The sequence below is a fragment of the Solea solea genome, chromosome 18 (genome assembly GCF_958295425.1).
Source record: "Solea solea chromosome 18, fSolSol10.1, whole genome shotgun sequence".
Taxonomy (NCBI): domain Eukaryota; kingdom Metazoa; phylum Chordata; class Actinopteri; order Pleuronectiformes; family Soleidae; genus Solea; species Solea solea.
The window spans coordinates 11,572,612-11,593,792 of NC_081151.1; the positions used below are offsets into that span (position 1 = coordinate 11,572,612).

Here is a 21,181-nt window from a genome sequence, read left to right on the forward strand (position 1 = left end):
TATCGGATGACTATTAATTACATAAATAAATAAATAAATAAATAAATAACCTTTATGTTTTCACAAATTACTTATAAAATATATAATAAAAACAAATATCTGTTCATAATCTTAATTTTTTGTAATGGTTTTGAGTTTCTCTTTACTGTGCTTGTTTTAAATGTAATCGCTGTGGGCTCAGTGTATAGAATGCGAAATAAAAAATACCTGAATAATACAGATATTATAAACAAATGTATTAATTATCAGATTTTAAACCATGGATATATTTATAAAAAATAAAAACACACCAATGAACAGTTAAAATACTACCCTCTGCTGGTAGAGTTCTATTACTACACCCGTCGCTCAATTATGACGTCATTCACGTGTGTCTTTCCATTGCTCAGCATGGCGACCATGGATGTATATGGCGACCTCCATTCGATCAAGTAACCGGAAAACCAGTGAGTTTTTCCCCCCTGTTTTCACTGAATGGATTAAAAGGACTTTAAAAAAATATAACATGCACCTTGAACTGATTATCTGACACATATTCGTTTTAATGACTGCAATAAAGCATGCTTTTTTTTTAGTTTAGTTCAATGAATGCTCAGGACATCACCTTTAGGTAATAATCTGGTCATAATCTGGGATAATGGTGCAAATACCATTTAGTGGATTAATGTTCATGCACAGACTAGTGAGAATTTGCACATCCAGCCAAAGGCATGTCAGACAAAGGGACATACTTGTAAAACTGAGAAAAAGTAGATGCGAGAGAAGAACTTTTTCAACTGGTTCTGTGAAATTCAATGAGAATGAGAATGAGGACTTGCACTCTTCGGGTCCAAGCTCCCAGCTCACATCTAGACAAGCACTCCTGGCTCGGAGGAGGAGACCGCTGTCCCCTCTGGAGAGAGTCAGTGATCTGCTGCCTCAGGATGCTCTGAGCCCAGAGGTGATGCAGCTGAGAGAGCAGCAGCAGGAGGGACCAGCTGCTGTAGATACCCCCACTGCACACTACACACTTGAGCAAAGTGGACATTCTGAGACAACTGCAGTAGAAGAGATAACACTCAAAGACAGTGAGACTCCAGAAATGTGGACATCATCATCATCATCATCATCTGCCACTCTCCCAGGGGAGAACTTGCTTGTATTTGGAGAGCTGCTCATCGCCGAGTATCGAAGGAAAAGGGACGTGGAGTTCAGAAAAATGTTCACACTTCAGAAAGGGTCTCGTCTGCACAGCAGCTGGGGGTTTATTCCACATGACAACATGGCCGGGCATCCAGCGGGTAAGTTCCTGAGGACGAACCTGGGTGTTCCCATCCTGGTACGGCGTGCCAGTCTGGAGGATTATGTGCTGTATATGAAGAGGGGACCTGCTATCGCCTATCCAAAGGTACCCGTTTGTGTCCTATTCGTCTTTCAGGGTTGTTCCACTTCTGCTTTTTTAATTGTGCACTGAATTCTTCTCTCTTTAATCAGGATGCAGCAGCCATGCTGATGATGATGGATGTGACGGAGGGCGACTGTGTGCTAGAGTCAGGTTCTGGATCAGGGGCCATGTCTTTGATCCTGTCCCGAGCAGGTCAATACCCACTATAATGTCTCACTTTTTGTCCATACTAGACTGAAATATAAGCACAGAAGTCTCATCCCCACAAAGGTTCCCTCTGTTGCAGTATGATGTTTGATTTTCTTGCTGTAATTTTTCCCCAAACTTGTACACAAAAACATTTAAGTAACAGAGTTAAACATGTAAAGATTGGTCATGGTCGTGTTCGATTTTGGACTCTCAGCGCCGCTATTTTCTAATATTCAGGTTTTGTCAGTAAGTCAGTACTGGAAAAAAATATCTTTATTATAAATGATGAAAATCATCTCCATGCTGCAGTCAAGAAGCAAATCTCCGATTGTATCACGTATGCAAAATATTCCATGATTTCATAAAAAGTCTGTGAAGGTTGCAGCACCGTTGTCTCATTAAGCTTGTGGTTTTTCCAGTTGGATCTAAGGGCAGCGTGCTGAGCGTGGAGGTCAGGGAGGATCATCTCAAGAGAACCATGTTGAACTATAACCGCTGGAGGACATCATGGAGTCTGCGACGGGGAGAGGAGTGGCCTGACAACGTTCAGTTTCACAACGCTGACCTGTGCACCTCTTCCTCGCTCCTCACTGGTTGGGGATTCAACTCGGTCAGTGTGTCCTTTAAACATGAAACATAAACAGAGGCAACTTTTACCCACAGAGAGCAGAGTATACTATGCCTCTGGGTAATGAACACATTTACCTGATGGATTCTGTGTGTTGCAGATTGCTCTTGACATGATAAACCCTCACCTGGTTTTACCCACGGTGATTCCACATCTGCACCCGGGAGCTGTATGTGCCGTCTACCTTGCCAAGTGTGTATATCCACAGATCCCAAAACGGAACCAAGATTAGGGCTTCAATCGAAAACAATACTCAGTATAATGTGCAGTTGAGCAGCAGCGCCTGTGCCTTGCGAAGCTTAAATGTCCATTTTTCTCTATGGACTTTGAATGTGTCACAGTGGACACATTATTTAAGACCGCCTCCACACTGACATCCTCTGGTCCACTGCAGTTTCACACTCACTATATATTATGTCAGTGTGCAGCATGAATGCCAACCTTTCTGAAGCAGTTTTTAAAATTGAATTCAGTGCAATCTGAAAAAAGCTTGTAGAGGGAAGAGATGTGAACAGTATCACTTTAATACTAAGTATTAGTTGGTAGCCTATTGTCTTTATAACGGGGCAGACAACATAATGCTTTCTGTCTCTGCCTCTAAAACCCAGTATAACGCAGGTCACTGAATTGCTGGACGGTGTCCGATGTTTGGCGCTGCCGCTGCTGTGTGAAAAGATCATCGAGGTTCCAGTTCGACACTGGTTGGTGGCTCCGGCCGTGCAGAAGGACGGGCAGTACTGCGTCCGGAAAGTTCCAATTCTGGATGAAGATCACAGTGAAGAAGAGAAGGAGGAGAAAGAGGCAGCATATGAAACAAACAAAGGTGATTTGAAATTAAACTCCAGATGTCATGTTTTTTTTTTTTTGTATTAACTGAAGTGAATCCTGATGGATTTGTGCATTTCTCCAAGTTGGAGTATATGCTTCAGAAGGGTTGAGCGCACATGGACATCCACCATTCGGGAGCATTCCTTACATTGCCAGACCTCACCCTGAACAAATGAGCCACTCAGGTCAGTTTTTTGCCACACTTTCCATATTACCTGTGTAAGAACTTAGACACTGAAAATGTAAATAAATACTCTATTTGTTTTATTTCAGCCTTCCTGGTGAAACTGAGGAAGTATGTTCAGTAGCTGCTCAAGCCTTAAAGGAACCCTGGACATATCAAATGTGTAGAATACATTATTGTTTTCCTGCTGTAAATAATATGAGAAATAAAACAAAAACCTGATGTTGCAATATCAATAGCAATGTGTGTTTAAGTTAAATAATAACGTAGTAAAATAGAAAAGAAACAACTAATTCAACTAATTCAAGTATAACCATTTATTGAAAACTCATGAGGCAGTGTTCTATCATTTCACAGGCACAACAGCAATATTAATAAAACACACCTAGTAGAATCCCAGTTAAGTGACAGATTATAAAGACATGCATCCATCAGTGACAGTCAAAATTAAAATAATTATTTACTATTTTACCATTTGAATTAGTGGTTGTCCAAAAAAATAAAGCGCGTCAGTGAATAAATAGCACATAAATATATAAATATTACACAAATAGCAAGACCAAACCTTTACACCAATACTCATTTGCATATGATATAAATGTAACAGCATTTTTTTTCTCTCCATCAGATTTCATGTGTGACGTAACATTAGCTCATGCTTGTGTGAACAGTGAACAGTGATGGATGAATCAGTCCCATGTTGGCAAACATGTTAACACAAAAAAATAGTGTTAACACAACTGCTCTATCAGCATTAATAGAAAACTGACAAGGTGATGAAACTTTACTCCTCATTGATCCAGTCCATGGACGCGTCGTACGTGGATTCATAAGATTCATCTTCAAACAAAGAAGGGAGACAGAATAATGTGATCAGAAAACTGGTGAATATTCCAACCTTGGTTTTCAAATATAGAAATATAAAGCCTCTTGTGCCAATGGTGACCCACATCAACTTAATCATCAGTGTGTCATATTTTCAGTTAATTCACATTTAATATAAACAGATGAGCCACAAAAAAATAATTCAAATTCCACAGTGAAACCACAGACCTGGCAACCCTGCCCTGTTACATCATTATCTAATGCTATTATAGGTCTATATTTATGAGATAAATACATATCCTGGGCGTATTTTCCTACATGTACAAATAACACGTGTTGGTGGCAACCTTTATTTTATTTAATCCAAACCTTTCCGTTTACTGCCCCCCTTCATTAAGTCACACCTGACAATATTTATTAAATTTAGTTTTTTCACCTTTTATCCGTCTTTTTAATTATATCTGACTGTTTGTTTATATGCTTAAATATGTGCACATAAACACAATGCCTGACCTGTGCAACTATAGATATTTAAAATAGATGTCAGACTACGCCCCCTGGTGGGGAAACTTTCACATCACATGTGCTCAGGCATTACTCCCTCTCCTCATCTATCAACCAGTTTTATTCAATGCATGTTGGTCTATACATTACTATACATTTCACGATGCATACTAAATAGAGAAAAAATATTATATTATATTATAATTGCATACATTATTATATTATTATTATTACATTATAACAATGTGCAGCACTACAATCACTTTTGACTAAAATAATCCTTTCCACTATAACCTTCTGAAACTAAACAGACAGTTAATCCCCAGCACGCACATGTACACTGAAAGTGAATGGGCACATTATGTTTTCAGATATGATAATTAAATTAAAATAAAATATGGAATTATGGCCGACATTTTTTTTCAGTTTTAAAGATTTGAACCTTTCAAAATTCAAATGTATATATTGCATTGTTTTTTTTTAAACCGACACAAAGAACAATCAAAAATAGAACACTTTACAGTCTCACGGATCTGCTAAGTGTATAGTTTAAAATTGTGAAATTGTTCTGCCCTACTTTGGATGCAGATAATTGAAAAACATCTGGACGCAGACCTTTTATGTTTGAATACACAGTTTTCGACATACACAATCGCGGACAAAGCTTTTGTGTGATAATGTGCCAATTCTACTCTGGTATGTTTGGAGGAGAAGCACATCATATGAGTGCAGCTCAGGAAGTATTTTTCTGTCCGAACCTGAGAGAATATTGAACTTTGATCTTGTGAGCTGAAGTGTATTCCGATTGTCATGGTGATTGTAGCCTTTATTTATGTTACGGCAAATGATAAAAGTTATCGTCACATCCAGGGGGAAGTCCCATGAACACAAGCGCATGCACATGCGTTATCACCAGCTCTTCAACTCTTGTTGAACTGTAACTGCTGATTTACATAACACAACCATCACTATTTATTTATTTTTGTTGTGGTGGAGGAAAAGCACAACATCCACCATGCATGGCCTCAGTAGCCAATGTCAGTGGCCATTGCTCTAAGACAGCAAGGGAAGCTCAGCTTCCTGTAAAATGTTGTCAAATATGTACTGTGTTGTATTTACATTTCAATACTAAACGTGCGCTAGAACGCAATTAAACGTGTCACGTTCAGAATCGGCCGTTTATCACGGATGGCGGATTGTCTTGTGTGACTTTTGTATTCCCATAGCAACCTCCACATAAAAGCCACTTCAAGCTCAGCTTCAACTGTTCTCTATGAGACAGGACAGAATAGGTTTCTTTTGAAATAGGTTTCTAAATGAATGTTTAGTCCGGGTCAGGTCTCCTTGCCCTAACATCAGTATTAATGATACCTACTGGCACAGCACGACGAATGCTGCTTGTGGCTCTTGGTCTCTGTCACCTTCCTGCAAGACGCTGTGGCTCTGACTGGAGTTTTCTCCAAAGGCAGTGAGAAGGTGAATGGGTGTGGATAGGTGCTGTCTGCAGTCGGTGGAGCAGAATAGGAGCCCAGGTTCTGATCTAACCTGGTAATGCGGTTACAAAGTACACAGGAGACTGGGGAGGCAGAGGGCCCGCGGGGAAAACACATGCTGCTGCCACCACCACTATACTGTCGCTGGGCACCACTGTGGAGCTCTGACCTCTCCCGCTGCCACACAAAGTGAGAGGGCACAATGGCCATCACCTACAAGGAAAGAGATTGAGACAGACAAAGTATAACATAACATAAGAAAACCCTTTGAAAAATAATATCACACCATAAAACAACAGAGGTTAAACTTCTGTTATTAAGCCAGAGAAAGAAATATAGCTCTGTACAGCAAAAACAAGAGCCATATACATTTCCCAGAGCAGCACCATTTTGCCGTCTCTTCAGGCAATTTTACTTTTGTGTACCTCTTCACAGCAGCGCCTGCTGACAGCAGCTCTGAACTCAATGCGAACCCACAGCTTGTCCCGCTGCTTGAGGAAGTGGGGAAACCGCTTCCTCCAGTTCTTGCCCAGTGCCCATGGAAAAATCTCATACCTAATCTCCTCCTCATCCTCCTCCATGGTGTTGGCAAGATACCTACAGAGAACACAAGAGTGAGTTTCTTTCATGCCAAACAGTAGCAGGGGTAAAAAAAAATACCAGACTGCCATTGCATTTTATGACAAACCAACATCAAAAAGCAACAGCTGTGAATCTTTTCTCTAAAAACTTACAGTGCAGTGAAAAAATTCTCCCTGGTGTATTCAGCAAGAGAGAAGCAGGCTCTTTTGAAGTACACAAAGGTCATGGCAAGGAGGTACTGATATTCACGGAACAAAACAGCAGTCGGTAAATAGCATTCATTCATCAAAAAGCTTCAAAAACAGCCCAGGTTATTGCTTGTATAACAATAAACACTGAACATAAACAATTAAAATTACAATAAATGATTCATATACATACACATTAAATGTATAATAATAGTAATAATTGCCTTGTCTGTCATTTTACAGCAACAGTCCATCCTCAGGAAATCTTGAATGAGGTCATCGACTGTAACCAAACACATTTATTTATTATTAAATGATACAATTACAGCATACATTGTTGTTGAAGTGTGGCAACAGGTTGAATTTTATTTTCCCCTGGATAATTAGATATTTTTGCATCCATGAAAAAGACGTAGGAAGGCGTCCTGGTAGAGTGAAGGAGGAAGAAAGGCAGGGAAAGCAAAACCTGTGCATCAATAAACAGGTCACAACCATATTCTCAGACCTAAACCTTATTTTTGATTATACAGTTATCATTGTCATTTCAGGGACTTGGTGAAATAAATGTTAGGGGTGAACTGCTTTAAATGCTGGCACACTATAAACATGAATGCTTTTGTAGATGTTTCAACACATTTGGCAATGATAGTAATGTCATTGGCCTTTACAGCAGTGTAGCAGGCTGTTGAATATTTTCAGTTCCTGTACTGGGCTTTTTCTGAGTTCTGAATGGCCATTGCGTTGGTTTTGTCATGCAGACCTGGCAACCTTGACATGGATGCAAGAAACGTGCAACATGCTGTTGATACATACCAAAAAGTCCAAAATATGAGGCCATTTCCTGCCGGTGGATGACAATAGTTGGAGGAACGGCCATTCTGACACCACACACATCATTCTGCCGTCTCGGCTGGTTCTTCCCAGACGGACCCAGGATGTTTCGGCTTCTGGTTTGGAGAACGTGAGAGCCGTTGCACCGGGCAGTCACTGATGTGGGAGTGAGGCACCTCTTCTGTGTGTGCTTCATTGTGCTGCAGTGTAGGTCGTGTGAGGAGAGCAGGTCTCTGCTGTGTCCTGTGAGGTGACGGAAGGTAGGGAACTGTGAGGTCAGCAAACTACTATACAACATGAAAACTCAAATACAGCTCATGTCAGCCTGACACCAAACGATGTCAGTCATGGATACATGGCCCAAAGTCAGAATAAAATCACAAGAGTTTTGCTGAAGATGTGAAGATCATCAGTATTGACCAACAGTTTGATGTTTCAGTTGTATCAGACATTGTCATAAATCTTGTAGTCTTGGCTCATGCAAATGATGTGACATCGTTAAATACATATAGATGGACTCTAATCTAACCGGAAGAAGAAAAAGAGGAAGAACTTGGGTGAGAAATAGGACAGTGGTGAAACAAAACATATTAAAACATGAGAGGAACCAGAGAAAGGATCAAATCAAATCAAATCTATAACCCTAACCTTAAATATTACAGAATGTGATTGTCCTTAAAGAATATCACTGTTTACCTGATTGGAACCAGACACCGAGCTAGCTAACACACCTGCTAACAACAATAACAGTTCTTTGGAAGCTAGCGTTGACATTACTTCAGCTGTGTGTGTACAGTGAGCAGGCTGTTAGCAATAACTATGTTAAACAGGAAGATAGTTTGAGTTTAATGTTAGTCCTCACCTCTGCGGAGCCTCCTCTTCATTTCAATAAATGACAACTAACTTGTATAAGAGTTTACAAACACGGCGACACAGAGACAGGCGCCGGGGATAGCTCAGGCGACTGAATAGCTAAAGAACAGCAGATAAATTTGTCAACAAATGTGTTTGTGAGGAGATGGTAGTTTAAAACGCGCGAATGGCTCCGCGCGCGACTTTCCCACTACACCTGCACGCGCACACGTGTTTCCTCCTCCCCCTCCCTTTTCTTCTTCTTCTTTAAACATAATGGCACTTAAGACAACAGTAATGTCCTTTTTCACTTCCATAAATTTAGATTTGTAAATGTAAAAACATCCAAAAAAAGTGACCAATAATTTACTTTTAGCTAAAAAACAAGAACACAACATTTTTGTTTGCATCACAGATAATAATAATAAGATACATATTTTCTATTGAACAGTTTAAAGTGAGAAATTTAAATGTAATAATCTTAAAAAAGGATTACTGTCAATCAGGAGGTCTTAGAATGACTTGAAAGACGCAGGCTCCCCTTTTGTGGCACAAATAAATCACTATATCATTAGAGCTGCACAATAATATCCATATTTATGATTATCCCGATAAAATGAATTCACTACTGTCATCTTATTTTAAGTGCTTTATATAGTGATGCTCTATAAAATCATACAATCATCCATATTTGAATCATTGATGAGTTTAATGTCGGGCTTTTCAATAAACAAATGAATGAATACTGACCTCACTGAATTCATTGATACTATTTTCGAGGCCATTTTATGGCAAATTCGGTGTGAAAATGTACTGACAATAAGAATGGTATCATCCTCTGATTAACTGCATGATTAACTTATGCTAAATTATAAAAACAACCAGCTCACCAAACTTTTCTCTCCTCCTCTTCATAACTTCACCAACTAAGCAGACATTCCCATACTTAAGAATGGCATGACCCAATTTAAATTCTGAAAACCTTGCCGCAGCCCCCAAAAACCTTTCATCAGAACTCTAATCAGCACACACACTTTGCTTTTTTCTCACCTGAAAGCCACCCCTCCATCATTCCTGACCCAGCACATAATCAAGTCTTCCATCAAACCTAAACCCCAATTAGGAAAGGCATGTTCCAGTGTGAAGGTGAACAAATCTGGTGACATGTGTTATACAAGGTACAAACCAAATGGCTATGCTTTATTACTTCTAATCACTCTAATTACTTCTTCTAGTTCTTGCTTTTGAAGACAGACACAGACTTAAAAACACAGATGCAAAACGATTACACCAGTTTTAATTCAACACTATGTCAGTTTACTCAGGACATAATATGGGGTATAACCTGTTGATTCATAACAGGATGATAGGAGATTTTTTAATGGCTGTCCTGACCTCAATATTAATAATATAATATGCAATATTTATGTTTTACAATTTTTAAGTTCTGTATCAAAATAAATTATAGAGTGTGTCTTTTTGATTGGAAGGCCTTGGCAATGTCCATGGACCACCAATCCACATAAAGATTTATCGTACAGACTATATTATGGCATGTAATGTTTGAATGGAGCATATATTATTATTATATTATTGTTATTGTTGTTGTTATATATTGATCAGCCACTTCATTAAATATTGTCCGAGAGGAAAGATTACAATGATCTCTAGTTCAGTTGGTACCCACAACAGAGAGGCAGAAGTAGTTCATGTTATTTTAAGGCTTGCGTCACTCCTCCATTGAGCTGGTGCTAGTATAGATGTTAAAAGAAGATTAGAAAATCTCCAAAAATAACCAATATGGAAATTATCTGTATAATATGACTATTTAGTCATGTTTTCTGAAAGGTGAAAGTGAAAGGAAAACTCTTCCACCTATTGTATATTTTCACAACTTTTAATTAGGTTATTTGTGTTGCTATAGAAATGGCCTACGGGTAAAAGAGAAGGATATTGTTTTCTAGGCTATAAAAAGCCACCTGAGGCCAGCCCTCATTATCCAAATGAGCTTATGGTCTTACAAGTAGGTGAGTTTTATATACTTTAACGTGACATATGTGCATGCTGAGTAGTTCACTGAAAGCCCCACTAATCCTCTCAGCTGCCTGTCCTTTGAGAGATACACAAGACTGTGTTCAAGTGCATGCTACAAGTCTTTTTTTTATGAGCATAACCACCATTATGTAGATTTATTTTGCGCATCTTTGACAAGTGAAGGAAATTCATAAAATGGATTCATCAATATTTTGTTTTGTCAGCTTCTTCTGGGAAAGGGCTCTTCTCGGACTCAACAACCTCCGTCATCTGAGTTTGACAGCTACAGCAGGTGGCTAAGGACTGTGGGTATTCTTTGCATCATTCACAACACCCCTGCTCTGCTGTGTCGCTGTCTCCAGGAGGACAGTGTCTTTTAGATAACAGCTACAATGGGCTGCTCACCATCCAAAGGTAACAATTTTGGGACTTTGGGTTCCATGAGGAAGAGCCGAATGCTGCCTTCTGCACCTCAAGAAAACCCAAGGCAATTCACAGAAGATGGAAAGAACTGTAATTCAACTATATCCACAAATGTGGATATAAAGGAGAGGAAGACATCTGGACGAAGCCAGGTATTTCAGAAGGAGGCATATTTGACACCGCAAACAAAGAGATCTATGACCGAGCCTGGTCCAGAAGCAGGGAACATGGATAATTTAGGGAGTCAAGGCATGGACAACAACAAGAAAAAAGAGAGAAATCACGACAAACAGGATGTAACAGAGAAAAAGTCTGGAAGAAAACCAAAGAAAAACTCCAGAGGTGCAAAAGTTCTTAAAAAGAAAGATAAAGACAAACTATCTGCTGAGCTCAAAGTGGACTTCCCAGAACCACTGGTAAAGGCTCACCAGGCTGCTTATGCATTTTTGAATCCTAGCATAAACAAGTATGATATTCTTCTTGGACTTTTGGAACAAGCAACCGAAACTCAATTTTCTGTGCAGCCTATGGTTGCTTTCATGGCTCTACGCTATGAGGAAATAAATCAGGAACTGAAAGAGATGGCAGATGAGGGAGAAAAGGTTTTAAAAGAAAATGGAGGACATCTTGCTTGGACGAGTCAAATGAAAAACCTTTCATCTTCTGCACCTCTGAAGTCTGGTTTTGCTAGCACTGAGCCCCCACCGGATTTGCTGCAGCAGCTGCTTCAGTACACCACACAGAGAATGCGAAATGTGAGCCACACTGTTGGTGGAATTGGCGATTCTGCCTTGGAGGAGGCAGTGGAGTACTTTGCCTCAATTTCAGAGGTCTTAGAGGAGAAACTGAGAGTCAAGCGTGCAGTAGAGACTAGGCTAATGCAACTCTTATCACATATTGAAATGGCCTCTCTGCGCAAGCCTGGGCCAGAGGACTCTGCTCTGTTTAGTGAGGACAGTGGAATTGGAGCGGAGATTGAATCCCTTGCTGGATCTGAAAGACACCACAGACGGGAGAGTTGTGAGTCCACTGGAACAAATAGAGCTGCACTTGTCAGTCCTATGGAATACACCTCCATGAACATTACACAGGGTGTCTTAAAGCAAAAGCAAGTAAGTCCAAGTGTTTCCCTCACATCACTCAATTCACTCGGCTCTATGTGCACTATAATGGCTAATAATGACCAAAGAGACTCATTGCTGGGATCAGTCTCCTTTGATGATGGGGGGGAAGATGAAAATGATAATGAAGAGGAAGAAGAAAGGTACATTAAAAATGTCCAAGTAGGGATTAGAAAGCGATCCAATTCTTCACCAGTACAACATGACCAACAACCACGTCGCTTACCCCCTAAGCGCATTGAGAATCCACAAAATGTAGAAATGACTCTTAAAATGAAAAATGCAATAAGTGGTAGGATACAATTTGTTCCATCACAGAACACAAGTGCCAAAACGAAACTAGCAGGCAGCCCAAGAAAAAGTAGACAGTGGACAGATGAGGAGGACCAATCTGCAAGGAGACCTCAAACAGCAGCACCTGTTCGAAAGGCACTAGTAAAAAGGACCACAGTGACTGGACAGCAACGATCACGGTCAGCGGAATCCTTGAGGAGTAAAGGTGAAGATCCGACTCTGCTTGAACTAGAAAGGACTCAAAGGGATTTAAATCAGAGATTGCAAAGGATGACTAAAAGCAAGGCAGGGGTCAACACAAGGACAGCTCTATCTAAGCACAGTCAAGGTAGCTCACCAGCACAGTCTCCAGCAATCATTCGCAAACAGCCAGAAAGGCACAGCAATCCCCAACCACTTAAAGGGAAATTAGACTTAAAAAGGCAAAACAATAAAAAACAGGATGAAACCAATGTTACAGAAGAGGACAAGCTGAAGAAAAATATAACATCTAGGGGTCCTGTAAAGGCCACCCCACCCCCAAGCCCTCCTTCATCACCACGGCCATCTTCAGGTCTACGCAAAGGCCGGAACTCAGTCAGGAAACTGATTGATACCTTTAGTCAAGGAATAGAGGAACGAGACGATCCTAAAGTTCTGGGGCCACTAAAAGGAGTACGGAAGTGTGGTGTCCCTGTGTTACCTGGTTTAGGAAATATGGAGGCAGTGCTAAGCACCGGATTAACCAGCTGCAGGCCTGGTAAAACTGATGATTTAGATCTGGACAGTCTTCCTCCACCTCCACTGGAAGTATTAATGGACAATTCGTTTGAAGGTGTCCCGAGTCTTTCAACAGTTGTAGCAGATGATTGGGCTACTAAAGTTGGCAAATCCCCTGTGTTGAAAAGGACAGCTGTATCACAAAAACTGAGGGCCTCAGTTCTGTCAGCGACAGTGCTACCAAGCAAAGGAGGCTTGCCACAGGCCTCCAAGGTTGTTTCCTTTGTGAAAGCAGATCAACAAGATGCATCTGCTCCATCAAAGTTTAGCCAACCAGACTCACAACTGAGGTCTGACCCAGGAAATGAAAGGTATTCTTTGCACCAACAATCAAGGAAGATAATTCACCTTAGAAGCTCTTCAGGCTCTCAGACAGAGAGCTATTCAACAAGTTATGTAGAAACTAATCCACCTTCAGGTCAAGAAGAATCTGAAGACTTTCAAGATGGTGGCAACAAATCAGTGCCTGGACCTGACACTGCATTGTCTACATCATCTCTTTCTTTGGTCGTCAATAGCCAACCACCTGCCACCCCACCTAAATCAAGGAGTCGAATGTTACCTTCCACACCATCTACACCAAGCAGCTTACATCGAAGCCTTCCCAGTCCAAATTTAAAAAGGCAACCCACTCCACCAATTTCAGCTAGCCCTCCTCTAAACAGGAAACTCCCCACACCACCAGCAGTCCAGAGGAGGCTCCCCAGTCCGCCTGTGGCAAAACAGAACATCTCATTCTCATATCCTTTCAAAGCACCTTCTCCACCTGCCTCACCAAAAGTGCAAAGATGGTCAAGAGAGAACAGCAGTGAAGACTCTTCTAGTGCCCGGATGATTAGTAATGCACGTTCAGTTTTCTGTCCTGTGTCCCCATCCCTGTTTGAGGCCCAGCCTTGTTCAATTCCCCAACTACCAGAAGCGTGGACTTCTACTGGGATGTCTTTTCTCTCACGTCGCTTTGGAGGTCACTCAAGGTTTCCTGTATCCGTTCAAGGACCACGCCCCTTCATCCGACGTAGTCATTCAGACAGAAGGCAGAGTTTATCTTCAATAGCAAGGCAACCAGGCATCTCAGTGGCCGAGACTTGTGGGAGTGAGCCAGCAATATACTCAAAAGGGTGAGTTTTAAGTGTTTCTTACTGAGTGTAATCCCACCATCCGTTATTTTCTTACTTTCCTGAAAATGAAGTGATTGATATACAGTATACAGTAATTCTCCTGGTAAGTTCTCTATTTTAAATCAAATATACAGAGATTATATGAAGGAGAGAAATTTATATTAATAGAGAAATATGTTGTGGGCAAAAGTTCAACTTTGCAGAACAATGCACAGGACAACTTAGATGACAGCCAACAAGGACATCAATCATAGACCAAATATAAAAGAACCTAAAAACAAACCAGATATCACTGTGCAAAATGTCCCGAGGAGAAACGCATTTCAATTCTACTAGTGGGTTCACCCATTTAAAAGGGACATATTATGCAAAATCAACTTTTTAACCATTTCAATACTTATAATTGGGACTGGAGGCCCTACCAGTTGCCAAAGTGTGGAAAAAGGGTCCCCCTTAGTGTAAGTATAGGCGATAAAACACACAATGTTGAATTCCCTGCGCTTATTCATTTATTTATTTATTTCGGTCATGACATTTAGATCACTCATCACATAACATTGCAGTTCACACAATATACATAACCGAAAGGGAAAGCGGGAGAAGCAAAGCTTAACTAGTCCCGCCCCCATTATCATCATACATTTCATTTCCTTTTTTTTTTTTTTTTTTTTTTTGCTTTTTTTTTTTTTTATGACATTTTGACAAAGAAAACATGTTTCAGCATCCGGTAGCACTCAGAGATATAGTCTAGCTCTAGACAGTCAACTCAGACTCCATGTGTGTATGTACATGTGTCCATGGTGTTCCATCGCGCCGTTGCACCGTTTCCCCCAGTGTCAACAAATTTCTGTCTCTGACCTTTGTCATATTTTCTTTCTGTGTCATTCTGTATCGATTAATAGTCATCTCTACATACTTCTTTTTAAATACACTCAGTTTTGCTGATTTTTTCATCTCCTCATCCAGATTGTTCCACTGTCTGACCCCCGTGACCGATACAGTAAAGGATTTTAATGTAGTTCTTACCCTTCTCTGCCTAAACCTCATGTTCCCTCTTAGATTGTGTCCCTCCCCTCTGTTCAGGAATAATGTCTGTAGATTGTGAGGGAGGTTTTTGTTGGCAGCCCTATAAATCATCTGTACTGTGCGGTATTTTATTAAGTCATAGAATTTGAGTATTTTTGATTTGGTAAATAGTTGATTTGTATGTTCTCTGTAACTGGCATGATGTAGGATTCTCAAGGCTCTTTTTTGGAGTATAAACAGGGGATAAGTAGTGGTTTTGTAAGTGTGTCCCCAGACCTCTGCGCAGTATTGCAGGTGTGGAGAGACTAGTGCGCAGTACAACAAGTACAGTGCCTTCTGGTTTAATAGTTTTTGTGCCCTCCAAAGTATGGACACACTCCTGGCCAGCTTGCCTTTTAACTGTTTGGTGTGTGGCTTCCAACTTAACATGTCATCAATAATCACTCCCAGCACTTTGTACTTATGACGGCAGCATGTGCATTTCACCGCAAATGTTACCACCCCACCAGTAAGTTTACGTCAAGAGCTCAACCTTAGCTCCACCTTGTCCCTATAAAATGCGAGAGTGCAGGCGAGGGAGGAAGAGCGGTATTATGCGGGGGGACAAGTGTGCTGTTCGTGGCTGCACAGTGGAGCACAGTGTTTTACACAAACTTCCAGCCTCAGAGGACTTCATATATGAAGCTAATGTGCCGGATAAAGTCAGCAAACGTGTGTTTGTGTGTTCGCACCACTTCACATCAGACTGCGGCCAGCGGTCGCCATATTTAGTCAGCGACCGTATTTCACCGACGTACAAACACACACATTTTTAAGAAAAGGTCACATAGAGCTCATAACTGACCATTCTGACACATCCTAATTAAAAATATTTGTTCAGTACCTCCGTCCTCCACCCTAAGTGTTTTTAACTGATTTACAGTTCGGCAGTGTTCGGCTTGATCCTTGTGTCGGACGTCTCTTCCTGTGATGGCACTCTTGTGTTTTCCGCGCACACTGCCATGTTGATATTGTCAGAGAACTTGTGGAAGGAGGGGGTGAGGAATGGAGCAGAGGGAACAGGAGCTGAGCGAGTGAGCGCTGTAAAAAGGACAAATCAGAAACCCCCTGGAAGAAGTGGGTGTGTGTTTGCCTGTGTCTCATTTGCATATAAAGGGACCATGCACAAAACCGAGCGTTCTGAAAGGGGCGGTTTTGGCAGGGTTATTGAACTGCTATGGTGCTTCATCCTTATGGTATTTTGACCAAAGCATGTCACAGACATGTTCATAAGGACGCCAGGGAACTGTTTTAACTTGGGGAAATAGGGTATAATATGTCCCCTTTAAGGTCAGGTTTGTAACATTTAGGTGGGCTTCTTGGCAGAAATGAAATGTACAGTACTTCACACACAAGCATGTTTTTATGAGTGAATAACTGATTTAAAATTTAAACTGTTTGGTTTTCATATCCTTATTGTTGTGTGGAAGTAGCTGAATGAATTTACCTTTTTAATCACAGTAATGTACCATCCCTGTTTATTATTGTGTCAAAACCACCTGACCATATTCCTAATTGCTAATGACTACATTCTCCATTCATCCCGACAGGCTGGACAATGAACCAACCAGGGACGATGAATTATGGGGTAGCCAATCAGACCTCAGAGCTACACCACGCTCTGCATCACACCCAGATCTGTGTGTTGTTGGCCAGGCCTTGTACAAAGACAGAACAGGCCAGTGAAGGGATTATGGATTAACAGGCTTTACAGGATTTACAGAGATGTTGTTTATTCCACGGAGAACACAGAGGAGCTATTTCTATTCACTTGTTGTTGCTAATATCATGTGAACCTGCTCTTGAATTTATTTTTGGCCTGAATGTGTTTCATAAATACATTTTTTTTATTTACAATATAAAACTTGCACGTATATAGTCATTGATTTTAGCAGTTCATTCAGACCTATGCTCACATCAAAGTGCAGACAATCTGCAGTGTCTTGGTGGCTCTGTTGTGAAAGGCTTTACTCCACAATTACTGACAAATTAGATGTGTCAATGAATTAACCCGAAGAAACACATCACATCAAATCATTCCATGATTTAGTGCCTATAGCCCTTTCTAGAAATGATTACTTATAATACAATATTGTCACCACCAATTACAGAATATCATATATCTGTCAATCAGTATATTATTTTATTCTGTTATTGTTTCCTGCAAACCAAATTGTACCTGTCTGCCATTACTTTCTAGAACGTTTTATAAAATCTATTGTTCTTTTTCCTTTTTTTTTACCACTTGTTGATTAATAAAATACACTCTTATAAAATAAAACCTGACCCACTTGTATCATTTATAGAGAATTAAATAAAGTTTTAAACATGTGTATTATACAAATGTATTTACTTAAATGTAAAGCACTCAGACTGCATTTATTCTATCATTCCCACACAGAAATTGTTCTTGGGAAAAAGTGCTATAGCAGCAGCAGCAGCTTGCACTTGCCCTGAAACACAAAAAAGTAAAGAACACATTGCAATTTTGGTTTTCCAGCACAGCAGAGTAAAACAACATCATGATGGCAGTGCTTACACCAAATAGTCTGAGTCTCTGGAGGAAATGCAGCCACTCTGAGCCACTAAGAATTTCCATATCATGCTGCTTTAAGTACAGATGTATGATAGTAATATTAACATTTACATTTATTTAACAACTATAGTTATGAGCTACTTTAAAACAACATTATAAACCTGTAAAATATGATGCTGTGGGGGAGCACATCTAATGAATTTTCAATCCAAAAACTGTAGGAAAATGTATGGTACCAGCATCTATAAGTGTATGCTGCTTTAAATGACACTTAATTGCAACATATTTAAATGTGATTACTGGTCAGACATACTAGCAAGTGAATGCATCGCTGGCTCTGAGTGACTGTGAGGGACTTTTCTCATTGTCGTTTAACATTTTACATACTGTCAGTCAGTCACCATCAACCACCAAAGTATTTCATAATGGAGATGATCACAGAGCTGCTTCTCTCTGTTCACCAACATTTATTTGCTTAAAATGAGGCATGGAAATGGAAATTAGTAAAAAATTGCAAACAGAACTTCACATCACAAGGCTCAACACTTAACACCCACTAAGTGCTGTGAAAATCATGCTTCCCTCACAAGTTTAAGTAATTGGAGCCATATCCACATAATGACATGATATCAGAAGAAACAGATATAAAGTGGATGAAGGCTGATTTTTTTCCTCTTCTTGGAGATGAATTCTGTTTACTTGGTAATTTTGCGAATTAAATGTACTGCTATTGTGGTCAGTAAAAGCTAATGGCAGATAAAGGCCACTAAAGTAGAACAAAGCCATGAGGAAACAGCCCAGTGGCTTTTAACAGCAACTGTTAGAGAGGAAAGGTGACTATGTGTCATCTAATAGCAGGGTGAAAAGCAATAATTGTTCTCTGAAAGTTCACACTGGGCAGTGGTAATTGCAGCACAGACCTTTAGCACACAGACACAGAGTTATCATCTCAAATATCAAGCATGTGGTTGAAGTGTGAAAGATTCCGTAAAGCTGGATATGGGCTGTTAGAAAATGTCATGGGGGGTTAAGATCAGAGCGCTTCCTCTTGAGACACGCACAAGATTATCAACAATATCATCAACACTCTGTGACCACACAACACACAGTTTACATGCCGAGTGGCTCTCACGACATAACATTTTGACAATATTGAAAATGGATAGAAATAACATTTTGTCGGAACGAAGCTACACTGAAAAATGCTGAAAGAAATTACTTATAAAAGTATTGGCTTCCTTCAAACAATTTAAATCAGCAATGAAAGGAAAAATGCTTCTAACATCTCAACATTATCGATGGGTAACATTTTGATGTGAACTTGACACTTCTTTACCACCAGAACCAATATTTTCCTTTTGAATATATCATTATAATAACATTATGACACTTGTTACGACCCGGCTCGTTTTGGAGAGCAGTAACATATGATTGGAATTAGAAATAGGGTGGAATACGACAACTGGACCGGGAAAGTCAGGAGTGGGCACTTGCACGAGGAAACATAACAAAAGAAGGCTGTACAGGTGATGACAAATAACTAATACACAAAGCAACGTCAAATAAAGGACTGCTATTTAGCTCTTGGCTATAAAAAGAAGAACACTAAAGAACAAAAGGAGATCAGCACCCATAAGCGTACAAAAACAGACATGCAGGTATTCTGCAGCTGGACAGTCTGAAAACAAATGAAATAGAGTGACCAACTCTTTAAGGTGCTCTCTACCAAACCAAATAATAGCAAATACACTCTCTGAACACTCATAGACACAGTATGAACCAACAGTGCGGTGAACTAATCACTGGTTCTCAGCCACCAGGAACTGAGGGCACACAAGCTATTTATACTGCAGCTGGGGTTGATTGAAGAGTCTTGATTGGTAGACTTGGTCGAAGCACAGCCACACCAATCACAGACGCCAGTGAACGGAATCACACAGCTGGATTTGCATGCCTGGTAGAATCACTCATGGAAACAATACAATGAATATACACTAAACGGCAGCCAGCGGTGGCCGTAACACACTGCATTATGACACTGGGGATTCATACTGCATGTCTAAATGCAAAATGATTTATAATACTGGCATGGCCTTATCTAAATAATAGGCAGAATGGAAATAATTAGAACAGATAAGGTTTCCAAACACAGAACTTTCATTTCTTTTGCTCCAGAGAACAAAAACTGTTTTTGACAGTTTTGAAGAAAACAGCAAAACCTTTGTGGAAATATTCCTTAACTTAAGCCTTTATTTAATCAACACTGACAGGATATATAAAGTCACAGTACAGTATGCACTCACTTCATTATTCTACAACATAATGATGGCGACACTATTGTTATTATTATTATTTACTATAATAATAATAATGATAATTACAATGATGATGATTATTATTGAGCCAGACATTACTTTTACTCTTATCAAAATAATTAGTCCATTCGGTCCATTTTGTAATATTCAGGAGTTAAGATTTCCAAACACGGTATTTTCACTGCATTTGTGTTTGAAGTTGCCGAGAACAGCGTTGCTGTGTACAATTGTTCCTGACAGGTTTCAGGACAGCAAAGAGTCTACTACTGACGTGCTCCTGTCAAAAGGACTAAAGCCATCAAGTGATAAACACTGACAGCTCATACAAACACACACTATAACTCACTTGACCCTGACACACAATGTTGGTAGAGCTGTTCCAAGGAAGTGGAGGTTTTGTTTTGTCCTTATCGAGATATATATTGCACCTGACACCAATTGTGTTTATGTATTTAGAGTCAAAGGAGTGTGACTCATGCAGGAAGTAAACATTTATTCATCAAGATATACCTGGGTCACCCTGGCTCAAAGGACACAATAAAATGCTTATTTGAATTAAAAATACATATAACTAACTCAACCCACGACCACAGTTAATGAGCTGCAGTAATCTGATTGTTGGAGCGGTCCTCAGGATGATTTACTGCACATGCATGTGGTGATAATCCCAGGCTGCGTGCAGTCATGCCTGCAATGGAACTTGTTCTCCACCAGAGGGGTATCTCACTTCACAGTTCGTCTCCCATCATCCTTTTGTGGTCAAATGAAATCGGGCTGGGATGAAACGAAGCAGGAGGAATGCAAATGTAATCTCACTTTGTTATCCTGAGATTAGGAGATTAGCATGTCACACTGGCACTAGATTTCCTGTGTCAGACAATATACTGAATGAGTTAAATACACACATCCAGGCTAATGAATGAAGATAAATCTGCTGAATCTATACTCTCTTCTGAGGGACAGGAACAAAAAAGGAATATTCATTAATCGTCAATTAGGGATTTTTACCACAATCAACTCTACTAATT

The 21,181-nt window shown here is 40.0% G+C and overlaps 3 protein-coding genes across 3 annotated transcripts; 2 read left to right on the forward strand and 1 right to left on the reverse strand.

The window, feature by feature from the left end:
* The first annotated feature begins 397 nt into the window (after positions 1–397).
* On the forward strand, positions 398–3,443 carry trmt61b (tRNA methyltransferase 61B). The gene is made up of 7 exons (XM_058615500.1): positions 398–1,387; positions 1,474–1,576; positions 1,993–2,183; positions 2,302–2,393; positions 2,810–3,024; positions 3,113–3,214; positions 3,303–3,443. The coding sequence occupies exons 1-7, from the start codon at positions 638–640 to the stop codon at positions 3,335–3,337; spliced, it is 1,488 nt and encodes a 495-aa protein (XP_058471483.1). The 5' UTR covers positions 398–637; the 3' UTR covers positions 3,338–3,443.
* Positions 3,444–5,888: 2,445 nt separating this feature from the next.
* spdya (speedy/RINGO cell cycle regulator family member A) lies at positions 5,889–8,728 on the reverse strand. Its single transcript, XM_058615793.1, has 6 exons — positions 8,499–8,728; positions 7,619–7,879; positions 7,030–7,088; positions 6,770–6,855; positions 6,461–6,632; positions 5,889–6,248 (listed from the first exon to the last, which is right to left on the reverse strand). Exons 1-6 carry the CDS (start codon positions 8,518–8,520, stop codon positions 5,904–5,906), a joined length of 945 nt encoding a protein of 314 aa, XP_058471776.1. The 5' UTR covers positions 8,521–8,728; the 3' UTR covers positions 5,889–5,903.
* A 1,899-nt stretch (positions 8,729–10,627) lies between these two features.
* pcare1 (photoreceptor cilium actin regulator 1) lies at positions 10,628–17,496 on the forward strand. The gene is made up of 2 exons (XM_058614616.1): positions 10,628–14,237; positions 16,853–17,496. Exons 1-2 carry the CDS (start codon positions 10,915–10,917, stop codon positions 16,986–16,988), a joined length of 3,459 nt encoding a protein of 1,152 aa, XP_058470599.1. The 5' UTR covers positions 10,628–10,914; the 3' UTR covers positions 16,989–17,496.
* The last annotated feature ends 3,685 nt before the right edge of the window (positions 17,497–21,181 follow it).